At 40.9% G+C, this 23,045-nt stretch overlaps 1 protein-coding gene across 2 annotated transcripts; it reads left to right on the top strand.

Moving 5' to 3' along the window:
* The first annotated feature begins 1,879 nt into the window (after positions 1-1,879).
* Positions 1,880-20,702, top strand: LOC110504013 (gamma-sarcoglycan-like). Of its 2 annotated transcripts, none has more exons than XM_036962182.1 (8): positions 1,880-2,211; positions 5,714-5,911; positions 11,385-11,489; positions 12,260-12,347; positions 13,151-13,267; positions 14,750-14,822; positions 14,965-15,088; positions 17,536-20,702. In XM_036962182.1, the coding sequence occupies exons 2-8, from the start codon at positions 5,717-5,719 to the stop codon at positions 17,701-17,703; spliced, it is 870 nt and encodes a 289-aa protein (XP_036818077.1). In that variant the 5' UTR covers positions 1,880-2,211; positions 5,714-5,716; the 3' UTR covers positions 17,704-20,702. The 2 variants fall into 2 exon arrangements, with proteins under 2 accessions (XP_036818077.1, XP_036818076.1); XM_036962181.1 differs by having other exon boundaries at positions 1,881-2,211; positions 5,717-5,911; positions 17,536-20,430.
* The last annotated feature ends 2,343 nt before the right edge of the window (positions 20,703-23,045 follow it).

Genomic DNA, 23,045 nt, shown 5'->3' with positions numbered 1-23,045 from the left:
TTTATATCTTTATGTTTGAAGCCTGAAATGTGGCAAAAGGTCGCAAAGTTCAAGGGGGCCGAATACTTTCGCAAGGCACTGTATATTCCCTTTCAGAACTTATTGATTTATATAACTACGTATGGCCAAATGTCACATTAATATTTGCATAAAATTTTATCTCAACTCCGGATTAACTTCTTAGTTTGTCCAGATGTGTTCATTATGAAACAATAAACCAGATAAGATGGGACTTGTTTTGAGTAGGGTAAAAATGTTCTCCATCAGCTCTGGACTGGAGCAAATAAAATAAACGCATCAAATTACAAGACAAGTGTTTAAAGTGAAAATATATTTGAATACACAGTGCATTCGGGAACTTCAGACCCCTTGACTTTTTCCACATTTAAGTTACAGCCTTATTCTAAAATTGATTAAATCGTTTTTTCCCCCCCTCAATCTACACACTTACCCCTTAATGATAAAGCAAATGTATCAAATTAATTATATCACATTTACATAAGTATTCAGACCCTTTACTCAGTACTTTGTTGAATCACCTTTGGCAGCGATTACAGCCTTGAGTCTTGGGTATGATGCGACAAGCTTGGTACACCTGTTTGGAGTTTCTCCCATTATCTGCAGATCCTCTCAAGCTCTGTCAGGTTGGATGGGGAATGTCGCTGCACAGCTATTTTCAGGTTTCTCCAGAGATGTTCAATCAGGTTCAAGTCTGGGCTCTGGCTAGGCCACTCAACGACATTCAGAGGCTTTTCCTGAAGCCATTCCTGCATTGTCTTGGCTGTGTGCTTAGGGTTGTTGTCCTTTTGGAAGGTGAACCTACACCCCAGTTTGAGGTCCTGGGCGCTCTAGCAGTTTTTCGTCAAAGATCTATGTACTTTGCTCTGTCCATCTTTCCCTCGATCCTGATTATTCTCGCAGTCCCTGCCACTGAAACATTCCCACAGCATGATGCTGCCAGGTTTCCTCCAGATGTGACGCTTGGCATTCAGGCCAAAGAATTCAATCTTGGTTTCATCAGACCAGAGAATCTTGTTTTTCATGGTCAGAGAGTCCTTTAGGTGCCTTTTACTGAGGAGTGGCTTCTGTCTGGCCACTCCACCATAAAGGCCTGATGGGTGGAGAGCTGTAGAGGGGGTTGTCCATCTGGAAGGTTCTCCCGTCTCCACAGAGGAACTCGAGTTCTGTCAGAGTGACCATCAGGTTCTTGGTCACCTCCTTGACCAAGGCCCTTCTCCCCAGATTGCTCAGTTTGGCCAGGCAGCCAACTTTTGGAAGAGTCTTTTTGGTTATATATATATATATATATATATATATATTTTAGAATAAGGCCATAACTAACAAAATGTGGAAAAAGTCAGGGGATCTGAATACTTTCCGAATGCACTGTATTGTCCAACGAAATGCTTACTAGCAGGTTCCTTCTCGGCATTGCAACACCAATAATAAAAATTATGAATACGAACACAGTGGAGGCTGTTGAGGGGAGGACGGAGCTAATAGAATTACATCAAACACATATAAACTGTATTTGATGCCATTACACTTATACTGCTCCAGCCACTACCACAACCCTGTCCTCCCCAATTTAGGTGCCAGCCACCTGTGGAACATAATGTAAATGGTGGTAGAATAGAATAAGCATTTTAGCATAAGTACTTAATACATGCTGTAATGTAGTCTGCCTGTTTCTTCTGTCACTGACAGACCCCCATAAGACGAACTATGTCTACCTGTCATATTGAAGCTGTCAAGAAGATCACCGCCAAACTCACTAGTGAAAGCTATAAGTGAAGCTTCTTAATTTAGACAAGCTCATGCTTTTCCAGACACTGGTATTCATGGAAGCTAAGGGCTCAAATCAGATTTTAGACAACTGTGATTTCCCTCCTTGACACTTTTGAAAGGATCCCAGACACCCTTCTGTATCTATGAGCAGTGGCTTCTCAGAGAGACATGATTTGAGAGGGTAATCAAAAGAAGGGAAGCCCAAGGTAGAGAGAGGTACATTGGATATGCAGGAAGTGGGAGCGCCGTCCCGTGGTGATTAGTTGGGGCAGTTCCATGGCTAGATTTATGGCACGCAGTTGTTGAACGCCTGACAGACATCGGAGGCAAGGGCTCCACCGCTGCTACCCCTTTTACTGCTGCTGCTGCTTCAGAGGAGCTCTGTTTGCTACCGGAGAGGAAGCTCTGTCTCAGCACACAAAGGTAGGCAACATGCTCTGCTTTCTTAACTACTTAATGTCGTTGCTACTGTAGTGCTCTGTGAATATCTTCATCTTTTGAATGCTCTAGTGTTTCAACTCAAGTCTTTACAGTCTAACCTTTGACCTGTCTGCTAGTGACATCGGTGTCCCTTTTTGCTTTTTTGTTTACATTTTTATAGAAAGAGAATATTGAATGTAAATGTAAGTGGATTTATTTTCCCTGTTTCATGTGCTGGTAATAATTTCACCATACATGGTCAAGAATATTGGAAGACAGAAAAATGTTGTCAGTGTAACTCAGTTATAATTTATGTTAATTTCCCTTGTTACTGTATCATTCTGTTCATTAGTTTTGCTCATGTTATGTCCTGTGGCTCTTTTAAAATGTAGAACCCAATGCTATGCCCTATGTTTAGAAGTGGAAGCATTACAGCAGATGGGAGATATGGACACAGCAGCTTAGACAGACAAAACACTTAGCAGAGAACGGAGAGGGCTTGGCTTTCGATTGCCTTCTTTCTGACAGCTCACATCTGAGCTCCTCTGATTATTGTTTGTTCCCCTGCAGTCTTTATAAGTGAACATCCTCCAGCTAACAATTTGAGAAAGTAATTTTTAACTCCCTCCCCTGCTGGTGCCTAATCAGGTCAAAGTGAGGTGCTAAGAGAAGCCTGGAATCTCAATTAGAGTCAGACCCTAGTGATTTAGACAGGCAGGCAGCAGTATACACAATACTGCTACAGCCCTTTAGCTTCACATGAGTGAAGACAGAACAGGGCAGTAAAAGTAGCATCACTGGTTTGAGGTTAATGGACAAGGGCCCCAAGATAAAAAAGCAACGGGAAAAGTCTATGAGGTGAACTCAATACTCTTCATCACAGGAGGACAGTGAAATCTTATGGGACTATTGGGATTTTGAAATTACTTTTAAAACCCTTTCATGTGATCGGGCCTCATAAAGAACTGTTCAACTGCTAGGCTTGTGTTCTGTGAAAGGGACATGACTAGCATTTTGCTTCCTAAAGCACATTAGCTGAGGAGGATTCTTTCCATGGCAGTACAGTGGCGTGGTTGTTTAAGGAATGTTTATTTGGGTTGCTATGTGACTGGGCTGGCACTCTGAAACTGGAGTCTGAAAATCACCAGGATGCTCCCCTCTGTTTTAGCAGTAAACCACATCCTAATGCTTCTCTTTAAATTAATTGGGCAGAGAAAATAAATGTTACACCTCAATTAATATTTCAAAGTTATTCAACCTGTATTATTCATTTAGGCACTCCACAGAATATTTTGACAGTGTAATTGTTTTAACACATGTATGCACTTTCTTAAATTCCTACTGCCAACACACTACATGGACGTCTCTCATTTATATACTATGAGGCCGTTTTTTAAAGCAAGGGTATAAGCCCTGTGTGCATGTTCTTTTTAGTCAGAGTAGTTTGTAGTTTGTATTCACTATAAGACGGGTCAAGAGGAAACTCATTTTGGGAACTGTTGAAATCCAATTTGTCATTATGATTCATCCTGATGACTCAGTCAAATTAATAATACAAATGGGCATTGGTATGAAAAATAGGTATTTCACACAACAAGGATTACTTCTACAATTCCCTTGTGGAGGTAATCCTTGGGTTAGGTTTTTTTGCTACATTTGTGTTGTAGTGAAATAAGGGCTATTTATCACTGTTGGGCTCTGGAGCCAGTGTGACAGGTCCTAGGGAGAGGTGGATCCTGGTGGGGAGAGATACTCTGTATCCTTTATGCCAACACGCTTGCTGCCTTTGCCAGTTTGCATGTTTATGGTAACAGCAGGAAACGAGCTGTTTATATACACAATGACTAGGCGTTATCATCTTCTCTGAAATATCTCTTCCTAGAGGACGGACCCGAGCAGGGAGCATGTATACTATTCATCCATTTACCTTTGAAATAGACACTAAGATATACCGCTGATTCATTAATCATGTATTTATCTGAAAAGCCTTTGGCAAGTTTTATGGAATTGAAGGTTACAAATTTGGAGTTTTCTTTTCCACAAAAAGCATTACAACTTTATTGTGTACCAAAATGTTGTCTTAACAAACAAAAATGATGAGTTACAATAATAAAACAAAGAGCTATAATAGCGCCACACATTACCAGTTAACTCCCCCAGCCTCTCCAGATAGGCCTAACCTTATCATTATTGGTTGAGAGCCAGCCAAATTACACTGAGGTGCTGTTCTGGCTCATGTCGGGATAGAATTATAGTCCACAATGAAAAGTTGATCTTTAAACATGATGGAAACCATGTTTACTTTTGCAATGAGGCGGAGCATCTGTACAAATGTAAATCACCCAAGCTGCTATGTCTCCATTCTTGACCTGCATGAAACAAATCAACTATTTCGTTTTTGTCAACAAGTTGAGATGTTAGTATGAAGTAAACAGCAGATCTTGGGGAAACTTGGCTGATACAGAAACAAAGTTGTTTGGAATGGTTTGTTAATTAAACGTGTGCATTTTGCAGTATTGGTGTCGACCACTAGAGGCTGGTGAGGGGAGGACGGCTCATAGTAATGGCTGGAATGGAGTAGATGTTCCATTCCATCTACTCAGTTCCAGCCATTACTATGAGCCGCCCTCCCCTCAATAGCCTCCACTGGTGCCGACAGAGATTAAATTAATTTAACAGATTCATTCATTTGTATCACCTTTATCGGTCACATTTCATCATTGTGTCTGTGTATACTTTACACACACTCAAAGAGAGTTAAACATGATTCTAGGATTCAGTGTGGAGATTATTTGGTGAATGGGGTTGTTTCATTGTCATTGATCGTGAAAGGCATTTTATTTAGCTATTGTCTGCAACTCAATACATTTTCTTCTGGCATTGCCTTGAATGAAAGTATGAATGTTGATTAATACATTTAATGTGACACCAGCCCTGGCTCCATTCCTGTAGGGCAAAAAAGCTATGGCTATGCATTCAGCTGTCACAGCCTATATTCTCAGCGCATCCTTGTGAAATATATTACTCATGTTTTCTCTGCTCTTATATGACATGAATGTGAAGAAGCAGCAATGCCTTTGCCATTTAGATCTCTGGTATTGTTGATTTATATTAGCATGCATTCCGACAGAACCCAAGAATCACGCTCGGTTCAGTTCTATTTAGTCTGGACTTAAAACGAAAGCCAGTGGAATGAGGAGGAGTTTTCGCTCTCTTGCTGTTAGCCATCTTTAATAAATGTTGGAAATATACTCAAGTTTTTCATCATTGTTCTGGACAGATATTCAGCTGATCAGTAGTAGCGTAGGTGTTTAGAATAATAAGAACAGGTTTTGTACTGTACATGGTTGCTTATGCTATGAGGCAATTTCCATAAGATGAAGCATGATGATGATGATGATGATGATATTTATAAAGAGCTGCCACTTCAGGGTGATGTATAGTTGATGTCAAACATGTCCATTGATTTAAACTACCTCTTTTCATGTCCCTGTGTTTTCCCCAGCAGATGGTGAGGGAGCAGTATGTCACCACCACCCAGGACAGCAGTGTCCCTGCCCCGGTCCCTGACTCCATCTATAAGATCGGGATCTACGGTTGGAGGAAGCGCTGCCTCTACCTGTTTGTCCTGCTGCTCATCATCATCCTCACCGTGAACTTTGCCCTCACCATATGGATCCTCCGGGTCATGTGGTTGAACACAGTATGTGGGGTCACTTAGCTCTAATTCATTCATAACACATGCTGCCTGACCTTTACAGTAGACTACACACAGATTGTTTGGCGCTTTTATGGACAAAACGGCATATAATCTTTCCTGTATCAATGAAAATGTGAGATGTTTGTTATTGAGACCTTGTCTACATTCTGATTCTGCCCACATTTTTAGACAGTTGTAGACAATCAAAAGACACATTGTGATCAGATCATCCTGCCCACCTCCTTCAGTAGTCAGAGACACATTGTGTCTGGATATCTTACAAGTGTAGACAGATCTGGACAGAAACCATTTAAATCATCATTGTTCTGCCTTCAAAAATCCTTGACAGGTGGCACCATTAACTGATTACTTCAATATGTGTCTTACAATAAATTCATATTATTTTAAAAGAATAGCTGTGAAATCATTTGCGTAAAGGAAGAGACCAGGAAATCTGGTCGCAAGGCAGACACAGTTTTTTATTTTTTTTATTTCACCTTTATCTAACCAGGTAGGCCAGTTGAGAACAAGTTTTCATTTACAACTGCGACTTAGCCACGTTAAAGCAAAGCAGGGTGACACAAACAACACAGAGTTACACATGGGATAAACACACGTACAGTCAATAACACAATAGAAAAGTATTTTTACAGTGTGTGCAAATGTAGTAAGATTATGGAGGTAAGGCAATAAATAGGCCATAGTAGAGAAATAATAAAACATTTGCAATTAAACACTGGAGTGATGGATGTGCAGAAGATAAATATGCAAGTAGAGATACTGGGGTGCAAAGGAGCAAAAAATAAATAATATGGGGATGAGGTAGTTGGGTGGGCTATTTACAGATGGGCTGTGTACAGGTTCAATGATTGGTAAGCTGCTCTGACAGCTGATGCTTAAAGTTAGTGAGGGAGATATAAGACTCCAGCTTCAGTGATTTTTGCAATTAGTTCCAGTCATTGGCAGCAGAGAACTGGAAGGAAAGGTGGCCAAAGGAGGGAGTTGGCTTTGGAGATGACCAGTGAAATATACCTGCTGGAGCGGTGGTACGGGTGGGTGCTGCTATGGTGACCAGTGAGCTGAGATATGGCGGGGCTTTACCTAGCAGAGACTTATAGATGACCTGGAGCCAGTGTGTTTGGTGACGAATATGAAGCGAGGGCCAGCCAATGAGAGCGTACAGGTCGCAGTGGTGGGTAATATATGGGGCTTTGGTGACAAAACGGATGGTATTGTGATGAACTGCATCCAATTTGTTGAGTAGAGTATTGGAGGCTATTTTATAGATGACATCGCCGAAGGATCGGTAGGATAGTCAGTTTTACGAGGGTATGTTAGGCTGTATGAGTGAAGGATGCTATGTTTTGCGAAGACGATTTGATATTTTATTTTGGATTCGAGATGCTTAATGTGAGTCTGGAAGGAGAGTTTACAGTCTAGCCAGACACCTAGGTATTTGTAGTTGTCCACATATTCTAAGTCAGAACCGTCCAGAGTAGTGATGCTGGACGGGTGGGCAGGTGCGGGCAGATCGGTTGAAGAGCATGCACTTAGTTTTACTTGCATTTAAGAGCAGTTTGAGGCCATGGAAGGAGAGTTGTATGGCATTGAAGCTCGTCTGGAGGTTAGTTAACACAGTGTCCAAAGAAGGGCCAGAAGAATACAGAATGGTGTCGTCTGCTTAGAGGTGGATCAGAGAATCACCAGCAGCGAGAGCGACATCATTGATGTATACAGAGAAGAGAGTTGGCCTGAGAATTGAACCCTGTGGCACCCCCATAGAGACTGCAAGAGGTCCGGAGAACAGGCCCTCCGATTTGACACACTGAACTCTGTCTGAGAAGTAGTTGGTGAACCAGGCAAGTCAATCATTTGAGAAACCAAGGATGTTGAGTCTGCCATTAAGAATGTTGTGATTGACAGAGTCGAAAGCCTTGTCCAGGTCGATGAATATAGCTGCACAGTAATGTCTCTTATCGATGGCGGTTATGATATCGTTTAGGACCCTGAGTGTGGCTGAGGTGCGCCCATGACCAGCTTTGAAACCAGATTGCATAGCGGAGAAGGTACGGTGGAATTCGAAGTGGTCGGTAATCTGTTTGTTAACTTGGCTTTCGAAGACCTTAGAAAGGCAGGGTAGGATAGATATAGGTCTGTAGCAATTTAGGTCTAGAATGTCTCCCCCTTTGAAGAGGGGGATGACCGCGGCAGCTTTCCGATCTTTGGGAATCTCAGACGATACGAGAGGTTGAATAGGCTAGTAATAGGGGTTGCAAAAATTTCATCAGATAATTTTAGAAAAAGGGGGTCCAGATTGTCTAGCCTGGCTGATTTGTAGGGGTCCAGGTTTTGCAGTCCTTTAAGAACATCAGCTATCTGGATTTGAGTGAAGGAGAAATGGGGAGGCTTGGGCATCCCCATAGAGACTGCCAGAGGTCCGGACAACAGGCCCTCTGATTTGACACACTGAACTCTGTCTGAGAAGTAGTTGGTGAACCAGGCGAGGCAGTCATTTGATAAACCAAGGCCATTGAGTCTACCGATAAGAATGCGGTGATTGACGGAATCGAAAGTAGAGGTCAACCGATTATCATTTTTCAACATCGATACTGATTATTGGAGGACCAATTTTAAGCCAATTTTTATATATATATTTGTAATAATGACAATTACAACAATACTGAATGAACAATGAACACTTTTATTTTAACTTAATATAATACATCAATAAAATCAATTTAGTCTCAAATAAATAATGAAACATGTTCAATTTGGTTTAAATAATGCAAAAACAAAGTGTTGGAGAAGAAAGTAAAAGTGCAATATGTGCCATGTAAAAAAGCTAACGTTTAAGTTCCTTGCTCAGAACATGTGAAAGCTGGTGGTTCCTTTTAATATGAGTCTTCAATATTCCCAGGTAAGAAGTTTTAGGTTGTAGTTATTATAGGACTATTTCTCTTTATACGATTTGTATTTCATATACCTTTGACTATTGGATGTTCTAATACGTACTTTAGTATTGCCAGCCTAATCTCGGGAGATAATAGGCTTGAAGTCATGAACAGCGCAATCCTTGAAGCTTTGGCGAAGAGCTGCTGGCAAACACAGGAAAGTTCTGTTTGAATGAATGCTTACGAGCCTGCTGCTTCCTTCCACCGCTCAGTCAGACTGCTCTATCAAATCATAGACTTAATTCTAATATAATAACATACAGAAATATGATCCTTAGGTCATTTAAATGGTCAAATCCGGAAACTATAATTTTAAAAACAAAACGTTTTTTCTTTCAGTGAAATACGGAACCGTTACGTATTTTATCTAACGGGGGGCATCCATAAGTCTAAATATTACTGTTACATTGCACAACCTTCAATGTTATGTTATAATTATGTAAAATTCTGGCAAATTAGTTCGCAAAGAACCAGGCGGCCCAAACTGTTGCATATACCCTGACTCTGCGTGCAATGAACGCAAGAGAAGTGACACAATTTGCCTAGTTAATATTGCCTGCTAACATGATTTTATTTTAGCTAAATATGCAGGTTTAAGAAAATATACTTCTGTGTTGTGATTTTAAGAAAGTCGTTGATGTTTATGGTTAGGTACATTCGTGCAAGGATTGTAGCTTTTTTTGCAAAGGCGCTTTTGTTAAATCATCGTCCGTTTGGTGAAGTTGACTGTCTTTGTTAGGAAGAAATGGTCTTCACACAGTTCGCAACAAGCCAGGCGGCCCAAACTGCTGCTGATACCCTGACCCCGTTGCACAGAACGCAAGAGAAGTGACACAATTTCCCTAGTTAAAAGAAATTCATGTTATCAGGTAATATTAACTAAACATGCACGTTTAAAAATATATACTTGTGTATTGATTTTAAGAAAGGTGTTGATGTTTATGGCTAGGTACACATTGGTGCAATGACAGTGCTTTTTTTGCGAATGCGCTTGTTGGCACTGCATCGATTATATGCAACGCAGGACAAGCGAGATAAACTAGTAATATCATCAACCATGTGTAGTTAACTAGTGATTATGTTAAGATTGTTTTTTATAATATAAGTTTAATGCTAGCTAGCACCTTACCTCGTCTCCTTGCTGCACTCGCATAACAGGTAGTCAGTCTCGTGGAGTGCAATGTAATCGGCCAATTGTTATGAAAACTTGAAATCGGCCATTCCGATTAATCGGTCAACCTCTAGTCGAAAGCCTTGGCCAGGTCGATGAAGACGGCTGCACAGTATTGTCTTTTATCGACTGCGGTTATTATATCATTTAGGACCTAGAGCGTGGTTGAGGTGCACCCATGACCAGCTCGGAAACCAGATTGTATAGCGGAGAAGGTACGGTGGGATTCGAAATGTTCGGTGATCTGTTTTGTTAACTTGGCTTTCGAAGATTTTAGAAAGGCAGGGTAGGATAGATATAAGTCTGTAACAGTTTGGGTCTAGAGTGTTTCCTCCTTTGAAGAGGGGGATGACCGCGGCAGCTTTCCAATCTTTAGGGATCTCAGAAAGAGAGGTTGAACAGGCTAGTAGTAGGGGTTGCTACAATTGCGGCAGATAATTTTAGAAAGAGATGGTCCAGATTGTCTAGCCTGGCTGATTTGTAGGGGTCCAGATTTTGCAGCTCTTTCAGAACATCAGCTATGTGGATTTGGGTGAAGGAGAAATGTGGAGGCTTGGACAAATTTCTGTGAGGGGTGCAGAGCTGTTGACCAGGGTAGGGGTAGCCAGGTTTAAAGCATGGCCAGCCAGTAGACAGATAACAGACACATTTTAATATCATGTGTAGACACATTTCTGGAAATGTGGGCATAACCAGAAAGTAGACAAGATCAGAACAAAGGACTAATGTTAGCACCAGGTATAAGGGGGGCTTTGGGGTAACTGAAACAACACAACACACCCTGGGAATATAGTGACTGCATTGGCAGAGCAAACACATCTCTGCTGCTTTAGTTTGAGTTTAGCCTCAGCCCTGGAGGGTATAGACACATGTCTCTTATCCTTGGCATCCAATTGCTGCCTGATGGGATGAATCAAATTCAATATTTCCCCTCTAGTCGGGTAAGCTTAGTTTTATACACATTTCATGATTTCTCCGTCCTTTTGGAATATAGCCTGAGAGAAGTAGTTATTAGATGGAATTGAAATCAGATTCTGCTTTTGTTTCACACTATTGGATCATTATCAAAGTCACTATTGCCTGGGGTGCTATGAATCATATATTCCCTGCAGTATGGTTAACTCCCAACACTAAACCAGCAGAGACCGTCACCTGAAATAGATTCACTCACCATCCAGAATTAAAAACAACACATGGTGTCACAAAAATCCTTGGGGACACTATGGTCATGGTTAGTGAGTTCATTTGGGGACACTATGGTCATGGTTAGTGAGTTCATTTGTTGCATTATACCCTGTACAATGTCTTTTCTCTGATGTATTGTTGAGTTCATTCTTTCTGCTTGTCATTTGAGGAAGGGATGGGACATCTAAAAGTAACAGCGGAGGGAGTGAGGCTTGAGGACGGCAAGTCAGAGTTCCTCTTTCCTCTCTACGCCCAAGAGATCCACTCCAGAGTGGTAAGCAAACAGGCTCCTACACTCCTCTTCCTTCTTCTCTTCGTCCTTCTCCTGATCCTCCTCCTCAAACACCCACACCCAGTCCAATAGGTTTGTGTGGAATAAAGTGGTATGGCTGGCCAAGCTCTGACTCACTGTCAGGAAACCATAGAGATCAAAGTTGTTTGTTTGTTGAGCGGTTCCTGTTAAGAACGCTGGGCAATTACATCAAAACAACTTTTCTGAGGCATAGTCATTAAATTCAGCGTATTTTCATATCAATCTCTTGCGTAGTTGGGAAATGTGTCTTACTCAATGAGCTTTGGCAGTCCCTGTGGATGCACAATGCAGCGAGTTCCTTATTAACCTCCTGAATATTTGTGGTGGAAAACAGTTGGTGTGCAGCAGATGGCAACACTTTGCAGCAGTTGTTTACATGTTATGGTTTTTCCTCACTCTATCTTTATGAGCTTCATTAAAAAGGAAATGTATTCACCATTTATGGACTGACACATTCATCAATGAAGTCTACAGTTTCTAACGAGATTCAGAGTTCATTATATACAACCTGATTTTCACAACCTCCCCAAATAGGTTACATCTGTTTAGCCCATTGTAACTAAATAGTGTTTTCTGGAAGGTAAGAGGGATGACCAGGTACTTGAACCTGTGAGCAGAACGATATATTTTTTTGTAGCGTTCAAAATGTTCAATTACAGTCCTGTCCAGTGATATCTGATAATGACGTGGACAGGATGCTCATTGATGACCGAATAGTTATTTTCTTCCAGGACTCCTCTCTCCTGGTGCACTCATCTGAAAACGTCACTCTCAATGCCCGCAATGAAAATAATGATGTCACAGGAAGTCTCTCCGTAGGTAAGAGGACAGAAAACACACATACCTACTCACATAAATCATGCTGGCGATGTTCATATAGATTCAACTATTCAACTGATATGTGGAGAATTCAGCAATGTCATTAATGGACTTGTCCTGCAGCTCTACTGTATGTAATACAACATTAGCAATGACAAAAACGCATATCCCCTTTCATATTCCATCAGATTGCCATTAAAACCCCATTTAATCAAAAACACAGCTTTCTATCATCAGCACCAGAATGGCCTATCTGTTACACCAAGGCCCTCAGGCCTACAGAGACTATTATTTGCGCACCTTTTATGGCTGGCCAGAGGGGTTCGTTGACGAGTGTACCATAATTAGAGGGGTAACAAACGACTTAACTAATTATAGTATTTCACGAGGCTGTTATGTATTCTTGGTTGTTATGCCATAAAAGGCATTGACCCATCTGTGACTCTCTGTGAAGGAAGTTTAAGACCGTTGAAGACCAGTTATTTGGTCTATTCCCCCTCAGACTTAAGTAGTTTGGAAAGAACATCTTGCTCTGTTCTTCTATAGAAGATGGTATTGAAGTGTTTTAAATATCTCACTGCCCAGAGGCAGTTGTACAGTAGGTATACCTGCAACCGTTGCTTTTTTTTCTATGAGAGAGGTGACAAAGTGGAAAAATTCATTCAAATGTTAAAGCTGCGTGCATAATTTAGATGTTTTAGTGATACAGCATATAGTATCTCAATTATTTTAAGCCTGTGTCTCCCGTTCCCACAGCTTTGACTGATTCTGGTCTCTAATAATTCTCCCTGGTGTCATTTCAGGTCCAGATGTGGCCCAGGGAAATGCACTGAATTTTGTCATCAGCTCCAACACCAAGACGCTGTTTTCTGCAGATGACAAAGAGGTGGTTGTTGGAACAGACACACTTCGTGTTACAGGTACAATCATGTCTGCAGTGTCAGTGTCTGTCACGATCATTGTAAGCATAGTCAGACCAAAGCGTAGCGCGATATGGGTTCCACCCTTTTTATTATAAGTGAACCGCACAACAAAACAACAAAGAATAAACAAAACGTGACATTTTGGAGTGCTCACTGTCAACAACACAAAAACAAGATCCCACAAAACACAGTGGGGAAATGGCTGCTTAAATATGACCCCAATCAGAGACAATGATAAACAGCTGCCTCTGATTGGGAATCATACCAGGCAAACATAGAAACAAAACAACCTAGATAGGCCCCCCCCCCCCGCTAGTCACACCCGACCTAACCAAAATAGAGAATAAAAAGGCTCTCTATGGTCAGGGCGTGACAGTGTCACACCACTTAGCCCATACATGTGTATACAGCATTCCAGATAGGACCTACGAACATGGTTTTCATTCATTTTCTTGTAATTTAAAGGAATGAGAGCAATGTACTGAATCACTCAGTATTTTTCTTACACACCATGTCAAATAAAAAGTAATGACTTTGATAATGACTGGACTGGAGCAGCCAAGTTGTCCTTGAAAAGGTATTGAAAGTCAGAAGCTCATTCATCTAAAATTAGAGAAAAGGTGACAGAAACACTGCTTTTTAATTGAAGATGATTTATAGTAAAGTATCTTTATAATATAACGTAAATCGAAGCTAACTAATGCTACATGCTCAAGTTGCCTATATTCCTTAAATATCTTTGTTGTGTCCAGTTTTAGAATTGGTGGGAGGTCAGTGCCCTCCTGCTGTGTGGGGTAATTAGCTGAAGAGAGTGCCCGTTGATACCTTCATTATATCTCAGTCATCTGGACTGACTGCTGAAGGGTGACGTTCATTTCACTTTAGCAAGACACTGAATGCTATAATGCAACAGCAGAAATACAGAGCAGAAGTTAATACAACCTTCGCCAGAAAACCATGCACAAACAGAACAAAGCTAAAGTTGTGTATACTGTCGCAATAGCACTCTAAGACCTAGTGAGGCTCTATAGTGTAATGTCAAGTAAGCAGCTTTGCATGCTATGGTAACATACGATTGGCAAAGGCTGATGGTGATAAAGATGTAATTAGCTAGGCAAGGGAGCTGTCACCCACAGTGATTAAAGCACTGCAAACATATTCTCTCTCCTTCAATCCAGGGGGTTGGAGGTGACTGAGCCAGTGCACATGTCATCCTCTCACTAACACCAGATGACAAGCACCTAGGGAAACAATTGACAGTCAAAAACTGTAGAACCACTCACACTACATAGTAGAATTAAATAGAACACTATTTAATGACTGTAAGTGGCTTTGGAAAAAAGTGTCTGCTAAATGGCATTTATTATTTTTATTATTTATTATTATTATATATGATATTATATTACAATATGTAACATGTATCTCCAATGATGTTTCATTGTAATTAACTATCCACTTACTGTGTTTGTTTTTATTTAGGTCCAGAAGGTGCTCTGTTTGAACACTCTGTAGAGACGCCCCTGCTCAGAGCTGAGCCCTTCAAAGACTTGAGGTAGATGTTGGATCTAATAATCACTGACCTCTTGGAAGAGGCCGATATGAAATATGAACTCTTAATTCCATGCAATTTGTTGATTCTTTCATCACAGTCACACGTGGAACTGATCAAACTGATGTTCTCCTGTGTGTTCCAGGCTGGAGTCTCCAACCCGCTCTCTCAGCATGGATGCACCAAAGGGAGTCTTTGTCAAAGCACTGGCCGGGAACATCGAGGCTGCATCTAACATGGATATTCTATTGCACTCCAGTGAAGGACTGGTGAGGCAATGTGTGATTTACTTGCTATTCACTGACAGTACTGTACTTACATTTTACACTACATGTGGCAGAGACATGTACATTTACTCACTGGCCTTGATATTTATAAATAGCAGTGATGCTGTCCCCTAGTGGCATGTAAATGTATTTCAGTAGTGTTGTGTAAATGTATGTGTTTCAGCAGTGGCGTGTAATGTATGTGTTTCAGCAGTGGCGTGTAATGTATGTGTTTCTGCAGTGGCGTGTAATGTATGTTTTTTCTGCAGTGGCTTGTAATGTCTGTGTTTCTGCAGTGGCGTGTAATGTATGTGTTTCTGCAGTGGCGTGTAATGTATGTTTTTTCTGCAGTGGCTTGTAATGTCTGTGTTTCTGCAGTGGCGTGTAATGTATGTGTTTCTGCAGTGGCGTGTAAATGTATGTGTTTCTGCAGTGGCGTGTAAATGTATGTGTTTCTGCAGTGGCGTGTAAATGTATGTGTTTCTGCAGTGGCGTGTAAATGTATGTGTTTCTGCAGTGGCGTGTAATGTATGTGTTTCTGCAGTGGCGTGTAATGTATTTGTTTCTGCAGTGGCGTGTAATGTATGTGTTTCTGCAGTGGCTTGTAATGTATGTGTTTCTGCAGTGGCGTGTAAATGTATGTGTTTCTGCAGTGGCGTGTAATGTATGTGTTTCTGCAGTGGTGTGTAATGTATGTGTTTCTGCAGTGGCGTGTAATGTATGTGTTTCTGCAGTGGCTTGTAATGTATGTGTTTCTGCAGTGGCTTGTAATGTATGTGTTTCTGCAGTGGCGTGTAAATGTATGTGTTTCTGTAGTGGCGTGTAACGTATGTGTTTCTGCAGTGGCGTGTAATGTATGTGTTTCTGCAGTGGCTTGTAATGTATGTGTTTCTGCAGTGGCGTGTAATGTATGTGTTTCTGCAGTGGCGTGTAATGTATGTGTTTCTGCAGTGGCTTGTAATGTATGTGTTTCTGCAGTGGCGTGTAAATGTATGTGTTTCTGTAGTGGCGTGTAACGTATGTGTTTCTGCAGTGGCGTGTAATGTATGTGTTTCTGCAGTGGCTTGTAATGTATGTGTTTCTGCAGTGGCGTGTAATGTATGTGTTTCTGCAGTGGCGTGTAATGTATGTGTTTCTGCAGTGGCTTGTAGTGTATGTGTTTCTGCAGTGGCGTGTAAATGTACGTGTTTCTGCAGTGGCGTGTAAATGTATGTGTTTCTGCAGTGGCATGTAAATGTATGTGTTTCTGCAGTGGCTTGTAATGTATGTGTTTCTGCAGTGGCTTGTAATGTATGTGTTTCTGCAGTGGCGTGTAATGTATGTGTTTCTGCAGTGGCTTGTAGTGTATGTGTTTCTGCAGTGGCGTGTAAATGTACGTGTTTCTGCAGTGGCGTGTAATGTATGTGTTTCTGCAGTGGCGTGTAATGTATGTGTTTCTGCAGTGGCTTGTAGTGTATGTGTTTCTGCAGTGGCGTGTAAATGTACGTGTTTCTGCAGTGGCGTGTAAATGTATGTGTTTCTGCAGTGGCATGTAAATGTATGTGTTTCTGCAGTGGCTTGTAATGTATGTGTTTCTGCAGTGGCTTGTAATGTATGTGTTTCTGCAGTGGCGTGTAAATGTATGTGTTTCTGCAGTGGCTTGTAATGTATGTGTTTCTGCAGTGGCGTGTAAATGTATGTGTTTCTGCAGTGGCTTGTAATGTATGTGTTTCTGCAGTGGCGTGTAAATGTATGTGTTTCTGCAGTGGCTTGTAATGTATGTGTTTCTGCAGTGGCGTGTAAATGTGTGTGTTTCAGCAGTGGCTTGTAAATGTATGTATTTCTGCAGTGGCTTGTAATGTATGTGTTTCTGCAGTGACGTGTAAATGTATGTGTTTCTGCAGTGGCGTGTAAATGTATGTGTTTCTGCAGTGGCGTGTAATGTATGTGTTTCTGCAGTGGCGTGTAAATGTATGTGTTTCTGCAGTGGCTTGTAATGTATGTGTTTCTGCAGTGACGTGTAAATGTAGGTGTTTCTGCAGTGACATGTAAATGTAGGTGTTTCTGCAGTGGCGTGTACTGTATGTGTTTCTGCAGTGACGTGTAAATGTATGTGTTTCTGCAGTGGCGTGTAAATGTATGTGTTTTTGCAGTGGCGTGTAATGTATGTGTTTTTGCAGTGGCGTGTAATGTATGTGTTTCTGCAGTGGCGTGTAATGTATGTGTTTCTGCAGTGGCATGTAAATGTATGTGTTTCTGCAGTGGCGTGTAATGTATGTGTTTCTGCAGTGGCGTGTAATGTATGTGTTTCTGCAGTGGCGTGTAAATGTATGTGTTTCTGCAGTGGCGTGTAAATGTATGTGTTTCTGCAGTGGCGTGTAAATGTATGTGTTTCTGCAGTGGCGTGTAAATGTATGTGTTTCAGCAATGGTATGTTCTGCGTCTGACCCCGCCCTTTGTTGTCTGTGTAGGTGATTCTGGATGCCGAGTCTTTGCGTCTGCCGAGTCTCCCCCTGGGACATGGAGGGGTGTCTGGAAACGCTCAGGGACTCTACGAAGTGTGTGTCTGTCCTAGCGGAAAGCTGTTCCTGTCCAAGGCTGGGGTCACCTCCATGTGCAGCGAAAGCCAAGAGTGCTAGCGAGTGTCTCTGCCATCAGATTATACCATATTGAATGAAAATGCCTTTAAATTGGGTACTCGGACACACTTTCATATAAAGCAAAAAAACGATCACAACTTTTCAATTCTGAACAAAACTGCCAGTTGAACTGCAGACATATCCTCCTAAGTAATTTATCTATGGTGCATTTTATTGATGGAAGTTACATTTGAGACTATTTTACTATGTAACTGAAACAGTGACATGACAAATTTATACCACATTAATAAGTGGCTTACTTCTGCAGAATAGTTATTGATGCCATTTTATGTTTACACTGAGTTGAGATGATTGTTTATTTTATAATTACCGTATTATGGCTGGGCAATGAGGAGCTGGTTAACAGATTATATCCTATGCAATATGTTTTATGTGGGCCCGGTTTCCTGGACCCAGGTGAAGCTTAGTCCACAATGGAGAATCTCCCAATGAAAGTGATTTTTAGTGTAGGCTTCATCTGGGTCCGGGAAACCGGCCCATAGTGTATTAATGTTGGGCAAATGGAGAGAAAAGGATGATATGATCTAGTCTGTAGATACACTGAGTATACCAAACATTGGGAACACCATCCTAATATTGAGAACAGCCTCATGGTGTCAATTGTTCCACAGGGATGCTGGCCCATGATTACTCCATGTTTCCCACAGTTGTGTCAAATTGGCTGGATGTCCTTTGGGTGGGTCATTCTTGATAGACATGGGAAACTGTTGAGCATGAAAAACCCAGCATCATTGCAGTGCACCTGGCACCTACTACCATACTCAGTTCAAAGGCATTTACACCTTGTGTCTTGCCCATTCACCATCTGAATGGCACACACACAATCCATGTCTCACTTGTTTCGAGGCTTAAACATTCTTATTTAACCTGTTTCCTCCTCTTCATCTACACTAATTGAGGTGGATTTAGCAAGTGGCATCAATAAGGGATCATAGCTTTCACCTGGATTCACCTGGTCAGCCTATGTCATGGAAAGAGCAGGTGTTCTTAATGTTTTGTATACAAATGCAACCTAGTTATGGTCTAAGAAAGATAATATAAAATAGAGGTACAGTTGAGTGTGTTTGTGTTACACATTCATTATGCAATGTTAAGCAATCTGATACATCTGTTGCTAGAGATTTTAAAAAGGGACTGTTTTCCCAAGTACTTAATTCCATCTCCCAGTTCACCAGCTGCCACTGTGTTTCTGTTGTTTTTTAAATGTATGCATTTATTGTGTAAAATTTATTTATTTGTATGTTTTTTTATGTGTGGTATATGGCCATATATCACAAACCCCCGAGGTGCCTTATTGCTATTATAAACTGGTTAACAACATAATTAGAGAAGTACAAATACATGTTTTGTCATACCCGTGGTATACGGTCTAATATACCACGGCTGTCAGCCAATCAGCATTCTGGGCTCGAATCACCCAGTTTAGATTAGTCAGTCAAACTAATCAGTATACTGTAAGTAATAACTTTGCAAGAATAGGAAATGAAATGGATAGTGTGACATTTTGGCAACTAAGCCCCTCGTTCTACTTACCCAGAGTCAGATGAACTCATGGATACCATTTGTATGTCTCTGCGTGCAGTATGAAGGAAGTTGAAGGTACTTTCTGGAACCATTGCTAACTAGTGTGGTGACTGGAAGTGTACAGGAACTGCTAGCATGCATTTTCATCAATCTCTCAAATTTGCTATATTTTCTTTTTAATACATGGTTGTGTTTCTATCTCCTTCCTTGGTATAGGCCACGACATTAAATATGCTATGATGTCGCACTTCTAATCCTATTGCACTGCAATACTGTAGCCTACCCATAGCCAACTGTCACATACTGTCAAGGTTAACAGTCTATTTACTTTTGCGCATGCTTGGCTATTGAATTAGCAATTGATAAATGGTAGCCTACTATTTGTTGTGTGGCGGGAATAATTTAAACCAGTTATGTCAGAAAAGGAAACACGTCCTGCAATGTGATTATGATATAGGCCTATATAAAAGTAAAATAAACACATTAGATGACATGCTGCTATGCAATCTCTTTACCAATGGCAAATGCATCTGTTTTATCACTAGGCCTACGTTTTAATGTTTTTATTAGCCTACCATCATTATAAATCTCGTACATCAAACACCTCCCATTTTCCCCAAACAAGCAATAAACCTATTTGTTGCAATGCAGTTGATCAACCTTCTAAAAGTTGTGTACACATATGGTTTGAGATTTGCGTGGAGATAGGCACTTTCCTGTCATGTTCACAATTGATAAATACCAGTCTTTGCAGAAAAACTAGCGCTCGCAAGGTTCAGAGTATTTTTTGTAGCCTGTGTGTTCTATTTTAGGGAATATTTATTGTACATTTTGATTTTAGAAAAAAATGGTAGCTTCTTAGTTATCTTGTCATGACCTTGACTGTAATATAGATTCTAATGCGTTACTGTTCACCCATGTTGTATACATGTTTGCTTGTTGTCCTTATACAGTAAATATTCTAGAATTGTCAGTGAAGTTGATGTTTTGATAAAATTGTGGAACATGTTTGCCAGGTTTTGTATGTTTGAATAAAACATGTGCTATTCTTGTAAAAAAGCTCCTGTCTTTTTAACAGAATAACATGTATATACAGTGGGGAGAACAAGTATTTGATAACCTTCAAAATCGGCAGTGTTTTCCGATTTACAAAGCATGTAGAGGTCTGTAATTTTTTATCATAGGTACACTTCAACTGTGAGAGACGGAATCTAAAACAAAATCCAGAAAATCACATTGTATGATTTTTAAGTAATTAATTTGCATTTTATTGCATGACATAAGTATTTGATACATTAGAAAAGCAGACCTTAATATTTGGTAAAGAAAACTTTGTTTGCAATTACAGAGATCATACGTTTCCTGTAGTTCTTGACCAGGTTTGCACACACTGCAGCAGGGATTTTGGCCCACTCCTCCATACAGACCTTCTCCAGATCCTTCAGGTTTCGGGGCTGTCGCTGGGCAATACGGACTTTCAGCTCCCTCCAAAGATTTTCTATTGGGTTCAGGTCTGGAGACGGGCTAGGCCACTCTAGGACCTTGAGATGCTTCTTACGGAGCCACTCCTTAGTTGCCCTGGCTGTGTGTTTTGGGTCGTTGTCATGCTGGAAGACCCAGCCACGACCCATCTTCAATGCTCTTACTGAGGGAAGGAGGTTGTTGGCAAAGATCTGATACATGGCCCCATCCATCCTCCCCTCAATACGGTGCAGTCGTCCTGTCCCCTTTGCAGAAAAGCATCCCCAAAGAATGATGTTTCCATCTCCATGCTTCATGGTTGGGATGGTGTTCTTGGGGTTGTACTCATCCTTCTTCTTCCTCCAAACACGGCGAGTGGAGTTTAGACCAAAAAGCTCTATTTTTATCTCATCATACCACATGACCTTCTCCCATTCCTCCTCTGGATCATCCAGATGGTCATTGGAAAACTTCAGACAGGCCTGGACATGCTCTGGCTTGAGCAGGGGGACCTTGCGTGTGCTGCAGGATTTTAATCCATGATGGCGTAGTGTTGGTTTTCTTTGAGACTGTGGTCCCAGCTCTCTTCAGGTCATTGACCAGGTCCTGCCATGTAGTTCTGGGCTGATCCCTCACCTTCCTCATGATCATTGATGCCACACGAGGTCTTGCATGGAGCTCCAGACCGGGGGTGATTGACAGTCATCTTAAACTTCTTCCATTTTCTAATAATTGTTGCCTTCTCACCAAGCTGCTTGCCTATTGTCCTGTAGCCCATCCCAGCCTTGTGCAGGTCTACAATTTAACCCTGATGTCCTTACACAGCTCTCTGGTCTTGGCCATTGTGGAGAGGTTGGAGTCTGTTTGATTGAGTGTGTGGACAGGTGTCTTTTATACAGGTAATGAGTTCAAACAGGTGCAATTAATACAGGTAATGAGTGGAGAACAGGAGGGCTTCTTAAAGAAAAACTAACAGGTCTGTGATAGCCGGAATTCTTACTGGTTGGTAGGTGATCAAATACTTATGTCATGCAATAAAATGCAAATTAATTACTTAAAAATTATACAATGTGATTTTCTGGATTTTTGTTTTAGATTCCGTCTCTCACATTTGAAGTGTACCTATGATACAAATTACAGATCTCTACATGCTTTCTAAGTAGGAAAACTTGCAAAATTGGCAGTGTATCAAATACTTGTTATCCCCACTGTATATATCATTGTTTGAAATGATGTATCTGAAAATACATTTTCCATGAACATTATAAATACCATGGGGAAAAAAGGATGATCAATCTCTTTATTTTAAAAGTTCCATGATCACCTTCCTTGCGACAATAAATATATTTAAAGCTTTTCTACAATGATGTCCAATGCGTATTACTTTCTTTCCATAATGTATAGCACTGATGCACTCTAGTGAGGCACTTCTGCAACAGTAGCACATCATAAAAAATCCCCCAGCCATGGCTCAAAGAGACAAAATAGTCAAACATGCAGTATTTCCTGGTCCATGGACAATCCCATGTCACTGCCTATAGTCACAGAATGCATGCCCATACATTGGGATACTTGTTACTTCTCCAGTGTTTCTGTACTTAATTCCTGTAGCTGTTATAACAAATCCTTTAGTTACGCCATTACAGTTCAAATAAAACAAAATATATAACATATATATAAATGTGCCAGCAACTGTACCTTTAATTATTTAATATATTCTCACTTTTACGGTTACCATTAAGTGTATTTTACTGGATATATATTATATAGAAGAAAGGTTGAGTCAATTTTTTGGGGGGAATTTATTAACTATGGCACTGCGTACATCAAGATATACATTTTCCCTTAGTAAAGTTTGTCAAAAATCTATTCAAAGAATTCCAGATATCAAATTAAAAACATGAGCAACAGTATGTGGACACCTGCTCGTCAAACATCTCATTCCAAAATCATGGGCATTAATATGGAGTTGGTGCCCCCTTTGCTGCTATAACAGCCTCCACTCTTCTGGGAAGGATTTCCACTAGATGTTGAAACATTGCTACGGGGAATTGCTTCCATTCAGCCACAAGATAATTAGAGAGGTCGGGCACTGAAGTTGGGCGATTAGGCCTGGCTCGCAATCAGTGTGCCAATTCATCTCAAAGGTGGTCGATGGGGTTGAGGTCAGGGCTCTGTGCAAACCAGTCAAGGTCTTCCACACCAATCTCGACAAACCATTTCTGTACGGACCTTGCTTTGTGCATCGGGGTATTGTCATGCTGAAACAGGAAAGGGCCTTTCCCAAACTGTTGCCACAAAGTTGGAAGCACAAAACCGTCTAGAATGTCATTGTA

The sequence above is a fragment of the Oncorhynchus mykiss genome, chromosome 24 (genome assembly GCF_013265735.2).
Source record: "Oncorhynchus mykiss isolate Arlee chromosome 24, USDA_OmykA_1.1, whole genome shotgun sequence".
Taxonomy (NCBI): Eukaryota; Metazoa; Chordata; class Actinopteri; order Salmoniformes; family Salmonidae; genus Oncorhynchus; species Oncorhynchus mykiss.
Note: the sequence above shows the minus strand (reverse complement) of the source record. Positions and strands in the feature narration are given on the sequence as shown.

Bases quoted from the DNA above. Each gene is read 5' to 3' on its own strand.
- LOC110504013 (XM_036962182.1), top strand. From the start codon at position 5,717: ATGGTGAGGGAGCAGTATGTCACCACCACCCAGGACAGCAGTGTCCCT. The intron at 13,268-14,749 runs GTACAATCATGT...GTTTTTATTTAG, and splicing joins AGACACACTTCGTGTTACAG to GTCCAGAAGGTGCTCTGTTT. The intron at 14,823-14,964 runs GTAGATGTTGGA...TGTGTGTTCCAG, and splicing joins GAGCCCTTCAAAGACTTGAG to GCTGGAGTCTCCAACCCGCT.